General features: G+C 34.7%; 1 protein-coding gene across 1 annotated transcript; it reads right to left on the bottom strand.

The window, feature by feature from the left end:
* Positions 1-102: 102 nt before the first annotated feature.
* On the bottom strand, positions 103-9,850 carry Pal2 (Peptidyl-alpha-hydroxyglycine-alpha-amidating lyase 2). Its single transcript, XM_085943497.1, has 6 exons — positions 9,651-9,850; positions 9,389-9,573; positions 7,244-7,442; positions 6,272-6,499; positions 5,213-5,500; positions 103-2,934 (listed from the first exon to the last, which is right to left on the bottom strand). The coding sequence occupies exons 1-6, from the start codon at positions 9,810-9,812 to the stop codon at positions 2,824-2,826; spliced, it is 1,173 nt and encodes a 390-aa protein (XP_085799623.1). The 5' UTR covers positions 9,813-9,850; the 3' UTR covers positions 103-2,823.
* Positions 9,851-10,657: the final 807 nt, after the last annotated feature.

Genomic DNA, 10,657 nt, shown 5'->3' with positions numbered 1-10,657 from the left:
AACCTGTGTTATCTGATAATATTATGAAAAAATATAAACATGTTGTGAAGTTTAAACAATGAAAATGTAGATACATATTTAATAACTTTTTATTGTGGAGTCATACATTTTTTTTTGTTTTTGTAAAAAAACATTGACTACTTTGGGCTTTCCCAAATTTTTGCTAAATTGAAATATTTTTATTACACCTCAATATTTTTTTAAGTTGATTTTAAATCCATTACTTGATATTACTTCGGGAATAAAATCTACTCATTACAATGGTAGATAGACATAACATTGATAGATATATTAATTAATATTTGAATTAATTATTTATTAAAATATTTTGTATGATTCTTTACACAGAGTGTAAAATTATCTAATTTTTTAAAGTTATGTAACGTATTTTTATGGTCCATTTATGTGCATTACAGAGCACCCAGGCCAAAACTATTTAGGTTAAATACACATAAGTATAATCTCTGTTCAAGTCCACTATTCAACGTTAATTATTAAAATATGTACGTACCTACATGTTTTACGTGCTTTATTATAAATAAAACAAATTAATTTGTGTATCATCACTACTGGATACGTCTGATTGCTTATTTTTACATATTTAAGTAAGTTAATGATTGTTCAAAGATCTTCAAAAAATTATAACAAATATTCCTCGGCTTGTAAACCATAATACATAATTTCTGTTTTTTAAATTAAATTTTTCATTAATAATTCAACTAACAACGAATCCAATAAATAATCAACTTGACATGCAACCAATATGACAGTATAACCAATTATTAGTCTTGCCTACTAAATGTGTCTAATGTTGAACAAGAACTTCTTGTCCACGTGTTAAAACTGTGATCTAGCAAGCTCCTACTATGCAGTTAATCACATTTCCTTTTTCAAATGAGGAACACCCCCAAATGTATCATTTCATTTTACGCTTCCGTGGTATACGGATCTACCAATCTACGTAAGTTGATGCTTTTTATAATAAAAATATGTATAAAACGATCAGGAGTGATGTTAGAATTATTATTAGTAAATTTTTGATTTATTGTAAAAAAGAAAAAGAGTCGCATCAAATAAGAGAGCCGATACGTTATTTAAACACGCGTTGCCGCCATGACAGGTACGACAGTGAAAAGACTTCTATATGAGACTACAGCAACTTTCTGTTATCGACGAGGTCTTGTTGTCGGACAGTAGTGAAACAATTTAACCGTGAACATGTGCAGGTGTGATATCTTGTAGTGCACAGAAATTAGGCATGTCTAATATGATTACTGTTCCGTTTGCTATTCTCGAATTTACTTCCATCAAGGCTATTGCATGGCTTTCTCTTGCTCAGTGCCTATTCGACTACGTCATATTTTTTGACAAGACTATCTAACCTCACGCTAATATGGTGTATTTATAAAAGAAACCTTGTTATAAATCGAGGACTCTATTTTATATGGTTATTTCGAAAACGATATTTTAAAAACATTTCTTCTGTCTGCATAATATCGCCGTCTTGAAAAAGACTGTAGTATCTCAAAAAATGCAGTTTTGATTTAGGTATACTTCTTATATCACTATTCAATCCTTCATCTAACTGTAAAACTTTCATATCTGAATTTGATCTGGAATTATTCACAAAAATACAGTCTTACTTCTAGAGTATAAGTATGCACTGGAGTATATATACTGTAGCAAAATACTTATTACAGTTTATCCATGGCCATCTACAAGACTCTCAGATGCCAGTTCTATCAGTGTAGTTTCGGGCCTTTTTGTTGTTAGTTTACCAAATTGTTTTTACCTCTACCAAATACTATATCCGTTGTTTTATGGCTTAGTTTAGAGAAACTAAAATCTTTGGATTAAAATATCTCAAAACTACGATTTTTCACATACTACAGTCTGGTCCCAAAATGGTGATTATTGCTTAGAAAATTTGTTAAATTATCAAAAATAAATGTTGAAATTTATCGTACTCAACTGTATTTTAAAGAAAAACCACATTTGAAAAGTACCTACAGTAGAACTTTGATATAACGAACAAAATATCTGGTCAAATATGAAAATTGTTAAAAATATCATGTTAATGTTATACATGTTTAAATCCAAGTGTCACTGCTTGTAAACAATGTTATACGCATGATAATCATGTCATACCTCTCGCACTCGAATTCGAGTCATAATGCCATCCTGCTCGTAGACATTTGCAATGCCGGCCGCTAATTCACACAGCTTCACAGCAGTGTAATTTGTTGACTCGAAGACAATGGACGCATTTATTACTCCATTGAATAAGTTTAAATTGTAAGTTACAATCAAACATATCGTCGAAATACTAGCCTTAAAATATGGACAAATGGAAAAGAATTAATTTAACGTTGAATCAAAAACTTTTATACATTTTATATAATGGACTTTCGGCCTTAACGGACACCCCTCACCCGCATTCGTTCGTTATATCGAGGTTCTACTATACTGTTGAATATTTGCAATTTATTCATACTAAAATACTCTGGCTGTGAGATTTAGTATTAAAAATTGCCATACATAATTTACTTGTGTAGCTATATTATATTGATTTCTACTTTTACTTGTTTTAATACAATGTTTCGTTAATATATACCTTTTAAAATATTTTAAACTCACTTAAGTATTAGAGTCATTTCTGATTTTATAAATTATAATGAACATAAACTCTATATCAAAAGAATCTATTAAAAATTTTGATGAATACTGATATGCAATATTTTTAGTGAAGGTATTTAATAGTCTCGAAATTTAATTTATTAGATTGTTTTAAATGGTAAAATAATATTATTAATTTGTTAGTTATCAGTTGTCGATAACTAATTCGAATTTCCACAACTTGTTGGGTCCGATCTCTGCCACGTACATATATGATCCATTCTGTGAAATCGCAATGGAGTGGGGATTGGTGAAGCCCTGAAACAAGCAGCATCAATAAAGCATACAGTCAAACCATATCTATAATTTTTTAAAAGATTAACATCTAAATAATAAACAAAAGTACATAATAATATATCAGTGGCGAGGGTTGGAGGTAACCTGTTAAGATCCGATATAAATAGTACACACTAAACTTTGCCAGTCATACTTATTTGAGTAGCTTAGTATCAAAGTGGGCCGAACGCCACCTCCCACTAAATTCATATTTTAATTGATTATTGTAGTGCAAGTGATGCTCTTTTCAAAAAATCTATCAAAAGTATCTAAAATGGTAGTTTTCATAGAGATTTTTTAGTTTAAAGTTGGTATATTATATGAAAACGGACTCTTTTCACACATGTTTGTGAGTCTCCTGTAAAATTTTGTAAATGGCTTATGGCCCACTTTGATACTAAGCTACTCATTTGTAATCATTGAACTAAGAATACAATTTGCAGATGGTGCTGAATAGTTTTAAAATTTAATTAAACCCTGCCTAACTAAACCATAATAATTTAGCTATGATATGGGCAATCCAACAAAAATAGTGCATACTCAGTAATATTTATTCAACTTATTTGTTTTCGTTGAATTAAGAATAAATATTATTTCCATAAATATATATAAACCAAACCATATTCGTTAAAAAATATTCTTCTATCTATAAAATATCCAAAATTTTGTATGATTTCATGGCATAATTTAAAATATTTTTTAGATTAATGAATATTTTTTAACAGTTATCTATTATGGCTTAGTTTACGCAGGGTTTAATTAAATTTTAAAAGCTAACCAACACTATCTGCAATTTGTATTCTTTATTTATTTATGAAAACAAAACATTGTGGACATAACAAATCTAAATTCAAGACGTTCACAACATGAGGTTTACATTATAACAAATATTACCCTCACAAGAGAGAAGAAGAGAATATAATATATTATAATATAAATTTAAAAAAACACAGGTAAGTACAATTTTATACAGAAAAATAAAATTACGAATAAATTTTAATAGCACGTCAGTGAAAATGTCTACGTCTTTGGGGAGCGCATTGACTAGTCTTGCACCCCTCTCTATTGGTGCCTGATAGGCTTGAGACGAGAAAACGATTCCGATCCAGAATAAATCATGGCTGCGACCACGTAGGTAATTGAAATGCGCATATAAATTCAAATTCTTTAGGACACCAGGATTGGAAACCATGCCTCGAGATGACAGGAAAAGATGTTTCAAGGGCAGAAATAGTAACTTACGAGATTAAAGAGAATGAAAAGTAAGCATGCATTGTAGAAAGGTAGTCGGAAAATAATCATCTGACGAATTTTCGAAAGGAAAATATTTATGTCTTCAAATAGTTAGGTATGTCTTAGTTCAGTGAAAAAAAAATATGTATGTCAAAGTTTAGTGTGCACTATTTATTTCGGATCTTAACAGCCTACCTCCACCCTTCGCCACTGGGTTATATCTATCAGTAGCTTTAGCTTAAGCTTTTAGCTAATGTTCTTCCTACCCATATGTAGTAAATAAACAGATGTAGTATTTCTATACCACAGTCATTTCCAACCTCAATAATTAGACTGTGATATTGTCAGTGACGTCCTAAGATAAAATGCCGCCTCTAGGCAGCGCCAAAATGCCTCCTCATTTTTTATACATTATTTTTATCATCTTTTCATGAGTCCAATATCTAAGAAATGTGTTGTATGGATACAATACTAACAAAATATCAGACTAAGTATTCGCAAATCCGCACGGTGCACGTTTTTGGTCACCAAGGACGTCGAAGGGCAACGGAAGTATACTAGATATCGCGAACCCACAAAACTAGTGAGCTGAATTTTCTAATGGAAAGATATTTTCGTTATTACTAAGTTTAGATAGCTATTTCTATATACTCCAAATGATGTTCCTCGATTTGCCGCCCTTCGAGTAACTGCCGCCCCCAAGCGACGGTCAATCTGCCTACCCCCACGGGACGTCACTGGATATTGTGCAGTATCAAAATTGAAAGTAATCTACCACAATCTCTTATTATCAATCTTTAACATAAACAAGTATTATATATATTTCGGCTGACAACTCTGAGCAAGGATATGTATTCGCACTCTTTTTTTTTTAGTATAATTATTTTTACTTTATAATGCATAAGATTTTTAAAAACATTATGTAGTAGGAAATTTCTGCCTCATGATGATGCAACTGCTTAGTGCAAAGAAAGACTGTGATTTGGAGTATCTGCAATTATTAACCAAAATAAAACATATTGTTTACCTTGGCCGGTTCCCAATGATCAATAATACTCTCAGAACGTGGATCGATGGTGAATCCTCGTACAGGAATGATGGGAGAAGTAGGTCCGTTGACAGCATAAACCAGGTCTCCCAGGGCAGCTACAGCAAACACCCTTCCGAGATCCGGTGCTTGGACGGTGGCCGGAGGAGGCGAAGAATCGAGACCTGCACCTCGGAGACCAGCTCGCGGACAGACGACTCGCATGTTCTCTCTGTCTGCCACGCAAACCAGGTCCAGTTGCTCCAGCAATGCCAATCCATGTGGTACCTAAGATTTACAGGAAGAGTATGTTATTGTTTACACATGGTCCACCAGAACAAAACCAATAAAGAGTGCCATCACATGCACTATAAATAATTAGTATTTTTGGTCATTGTCTCCAGATTGCGTATCTATGGTTTGGAGTGCTCAAAGTGTTGTTACACGCACTTTAGCGTGTGATCCTGCGTTGGGCACCTGATAGACCTCATCTTCCAAGCGTATTTGCTTTTGCCATAGCAGACAGGCTTTGAAGTCAGTTTTGGTTGATGAGTTAATAACTGTCAGGTTATCAATATGATACAGACATGAATATTAAAAATAAAATATTCTTTAACATGTGTTTAAGTTTATCACATATTTTTCCACACTCAGAAGGTAACCTACTTTTATATTTTTTGGGTACCTTGATTTATTACCATACTGAAGCCCTATTTAATACATTGCATTTCAATTTATATCCATTTTTTGGAAAACAACCATATTTTTTAAACAACCTACTTACATAGGTAAAAAATACCCACTTATGCGCCGACTAGACTAGAGCCTGCGCGGTACCTATAGTTTGTGCAAACAACAGCGCTTTTCGGTTTGCGCGTGCTACATTTTCCCCGTCCATACACACGGGCTTCCCGATACAAACCTGTTTGCGCAGGTAAGCTTTTGGTAAAGCATGAGCGTCTAGCCGGCGCTTTTCAGCCACACACAGAAGATAACCCTCTTTTATTTTTGTGTTCCGTGATTATCTGTTTACAAGTTAAATGTAATCAATAAACAGACCTGCAGTGACATGAACTCTGGTGGTCGCGGCATCACTCGCAGAAGTCCTCCTGCGGCATTGAATTTCAGAATCTGATTGTTGCAGTAGCCATCGGCGACGAATATCTCTCCGGTTGAAGCGATTGCAACTGCAGTCGGCATGCAGAGTAGGACTCTACCACGCCGAGGATATCCACCTCGGAAAGCTTCTCCTAATACCAGTTTAGGGTACTTGTGACTGGGAGAATACTGGAAAGTAATAACATATTATATTTAGCATCAGAAGACTATCAAGCCTTGTGGGGTTTGCAATTGGAGGAGATTAATAGTGACACCTGGGGTCTATTCTATACACAAGGCGGCTATCGACGTCTAAAGTGATAACTATTATCACTTTATCATATTTATATATTGAGGCAGTTAATTGTTATAATAAGTTAACCATATAAACTGTCTATCTCACTCTAAAAGTTAACACAGCCAAAAGGAGTTGTTAAAACATAGCACTTTTTGACAGTTTAGACCAGTGATATTCAACCTTTTTTTTCTTCGGGACAAATATATATATTTGTAAAGTAACGCGGGCCGCATCACTACTGGTGTGACGAAAAAAATCATAAAACCCCCCTTTTTTACAAAACATTTTTGAAATTTAAAAAATTATGGGTGTTTTTTAAATTAATCGTGTGCAATAGCAACACTCTTATACCAGATCTGATGTGGACCATAATGACAATCCTCTTCGGGTGTCACTATCTGTGCGTCAAAGTCGAAACGAATCTCAAGATATACGAAATTCCTGATAGTAAATGTGTTTCGGGCCGCACATAAAAGCTTAAAGGGCCGCATGTGGCCCGCGGCTGCAGGTTGAGTATCGCTGGTTTAGACGGTTAACTTATTGTAACAATTATAATAGGTACCTCAACACATAAATATGATAAACTATCCTCGATAGCAGCCGAATACAGTCTTGTAAAATTATCAAATACTTACTTTAAAAACTTGGTGCATAGCCACATCTGTGACCCAAACATTGTCGTGTCTGTCGACAGTGAGTCCATGCGGCATGAAGAAAGAGTCACTTCCCCACGACGATAGGACGGATCCGGTTCTTGGCTCCAAAACCAGGATGGTATCCTTGACGATAGGTCCATCTTTGTAATGCTGATAGAAGTGAGATTCGTTGAACGAGCTAAAATGAATCCAAGTAAATATAGGTATTTACAAGAGTGTCTTGAATATCGTGTTACAAATTCTTTTAGAAATAAATATGCCAGAAAGTGAATAGAAACTAGCAGTTTTATGTTATTTCAGACGAAATTCATGTGAAAGGTAATCCTGATATTCCAGCTTTTTCAATCACGAGATTTTGAGCTTAACAGATCGAGTTACATCCCAGAAATCGGGATTCTATGATTGTAAACGTAGACCGTACATCCTAGTTGTGACAATTATCATTATGATAAATAATCGATAGAATATAATATGAGCGCATATTTAAGATGCATGTCACTTTTAAATTTTGACACCACACCTTCCTACCAGGCCTTCAAGAATCTCTGTAGTTCGCCAGTCTTCTTGCATCATCCCAGGTCATACCTGCATCACGTAGCACCGCCGTATACCTATACTCTATACATAGCATTTAGCGGCCTTCCGGGACGACGGAATCCGGTTAGCTTGAAGAACAGGCAAGCCAGGTTGGAGTTCTTTTCTGACGTCCGTAGTATGTAGTCGAGCCAGTTGTAACGTCACCTCTTCAGTCTTCACTGATGAGAAGTTGCTTGGTTCACTTATTATCTCCTAAAATCATCGCACACCCAATATCCATTGCAAACATCTGTTCTCTGAGCTTATTATACGTTTGCTCTTAGATCCTTCATAAGGTACTGTGATTAGCTACCTACCGCAAAGCAGCACCGTCAAGCAAGCAAGCGTCGTCGAATAGGCGGCATTTGGTTTTAACTTTAATTTAATACCCAGTTGAAACCAAAATTTCTTTCGGAATCCATATTCAAAGATCCGTCATAAATAGCGCACATTAAAATTTCTTAGTCACACGTTTTTGTTTTTATTGAACTAAGACTACAAATTACAGATGGTATCGGTTAGTTTTTAAAAATCATTTAAACCCTGCCTAAACCATACCATAATAGTTTTGGTGTATTTTGGGCGATGCAATAAAATTATGCACACTTTTTCATTCATATTTATTTGTTTTCATTTGATTAAGAATACACATTACACATATTGTTGATTATTTTTTTTAAATTCTTTACTTTTTTTACTATTATCTATTATCTATCTACTTGCTTTCCGCAGGGTTTAATAGAATTTTAAAAACTAACCAACACCATCTGTAAATTTTAGTCTTATTTCAAAGAGAAAAATACGTGGGTATAACTGACAAAGCACTATTAATGGCGGATCTTAACAGCCTACCTCCACCCTTCGCCGTTGGTTGATACATATAGTAAAAAAACCAATGCCATAACTCATAATATTATTCCAACAACTACCAGTAGGTATAATTTCCCAGTAATCAGTAATTTAATATTCAATCATGATATCAGAATAATGATAATATGTTGATAAACTATTTTTTTATTCAATGAATAATTCACAAGATTTAAAACTGTAATATTCTAAGTATTGAACATACATAATTTTGAAAACACTTCTGAAAAAATGTATTATAACATAAGCAATAGAAAAAATCTTTATGAAAAATTAAGACACGAAATCGAACCTGCATCTCTCCAGGTATCGCCCGCGCCGCGCATAGACCACTATGCTAAAGCTGTAATACTAATTACGACAAATTTTAACTATTGGCTCTTATAATAATATGTTGATTAATAAATTCATTTTAGGTACCTACCTAGTAATACGTAATTAGGATGTTCTCCGAGCTAGATAGATACTTAAATAACTATTGAGAAAACATCGCGTACCTACTTAAAACATCCTCAATCTTTATAAGAAAATTTCATTGAATCAATTAGCAGTTTACTTGCAAGTTTAAATCGATAAGACAATCATTGCCACCATATGGCACCTATTGATATACTACGAAGCTAAAATTAACAAAATAATTTAAAATCTTATCTAATACAAGATAATCATTATAATACAAACCTTTCATCCCATACTCTGTTCGCTCTGTGAAAAATAATAGGCTGCCCTTTGGAGTCAATCGAAACAGCTGTTATTTGCCCGACGTCCAGCGGATGAGATGGCCATCCTTCGATTTCCTTCGGCCTCGGAGGATTCGAAGGCTGCAGTTCTACTTCTTCTCCGAAACCCACCAAATTTTCATTCTCCTAAAACACACACAACATGGATATGAGGCGAGACAAAATTACGCGTGATATTGTAAACATGGTTAATATTTACAAACCTTTCCTAGCGCGATTTTCGCGGCGAGTAGCTGTTTTATTTCTTTGAAAAACTCGTCTGATAAGTCGGTCTCTAGCTCGGAGCCATGCTGGGGACGAGCGCTGATGCTGTACGATGATAAAAGGATTATTGTCAGGAGTGGTATGAGCTTCGCAGCCATCATTTTGGCTCTTGCGAGCGACTTGCAATATGGAAGCTCTCGACGTATTAATCGTGTGACGTCATGAGATAGGTTATCGATTTCAAACCTAGAACGCCTGCGCGCGTATGTGTTCCATAGAAAAACACCTTTCCTTTAAAATAATTCGCGCCACTATTAAAAACATGTCAAAGATATTACAGATTACTAACATTTTTTGTTTCTTATTTATTATTTCAAAATAAAACCTTTTGGCAGGATTTTATTACAAATACTTGTACGCTATAAGTAAAAGCTCGATGACATTGAGCGAGTTTACAAGCTACTAATCACCCAACTAGCTAACTAGCAGATTGTAAACAATCTACGAGAAAAATTGGAAGCCGGGCTACTTTACTCGCTACTCGCTGGCGTGTGGGCTTGTTACTAAACTAGCCACGTGTCATCATAGTTGCTAGTGAACTAGCTGCGAGTATGAACAAATTAAAGAAACAACACATGGTTTTAACTCGCTATCTTGTTGGCTAATGAGCGAGTGGAAAGTGTTGTATGTCATCATCAATAACGCACTAGCTGACTCACCCGCTTTTAAACTCGCCGGCTAGCAGCTTGTAAACTCGCCAATGTAATCAGTGACGTCCCGTAGGGGTAGGCAGATTGAGCGTCGCTTGGGGGCGGCAATTACTCGAAGGGCGGCAAATCGAGGAGAATCATTTGTAATATATAGAAATAGCTACCTAAACTTAGTAATAACGAAAATATCTTTCCATAAAAAAAAATCGACTCACTGGTTTTATCGGGTTCGCGATATCTGGTTTACTTCCGTTGCCTTACGACGTCCTTGGTGACCAGAAATGACACGTGCAGAT

The sequence above is a fragment of the Rhyacophila brunnea genome, unplaced genomic scaffold (assembly GCF_057557595.1).
Source record: "Rhyacophila brunnea isolate RB1 unplaced genomic scaffold, BYU_Rbru_1.0 scaffold_16, whole genome shotgun sequence".
Classification (NCBI taxonomy): Eukaryota; Metazoa; Arthropoda; class Insecta; order Trichoptera; family Rhyacophilidae; genus Rhyacophila; species Rhyacophila brunnea.
Note: the sequence above shows the minus strand (reverse complement) of the source record. Positions and strands in the feature narration are given on the sequence as shown.

Coding starts and splice junctions, on each gene's coding strand:
- Pal2 (XM_085943497.1), bottom strand. CDS start 9,812: ATGATGGCTGCGAAGCTCATACCACTCCTGACAATAATCCTTTTATCA. Junction 7,443..9,388: donor AACAGAGTATGGGATGAAAG/GTTTGTATTATA, acceptor GATTCATTTTAG/CTCGTTCAACGAATCTCACT. Junction 2,935..5,212: donor ATCATTGGGAACCGGCCAAG/GTAAACAATATG, acceptor TGCTTGTTTCAG/GGCTTCACCAATCCCCACTC.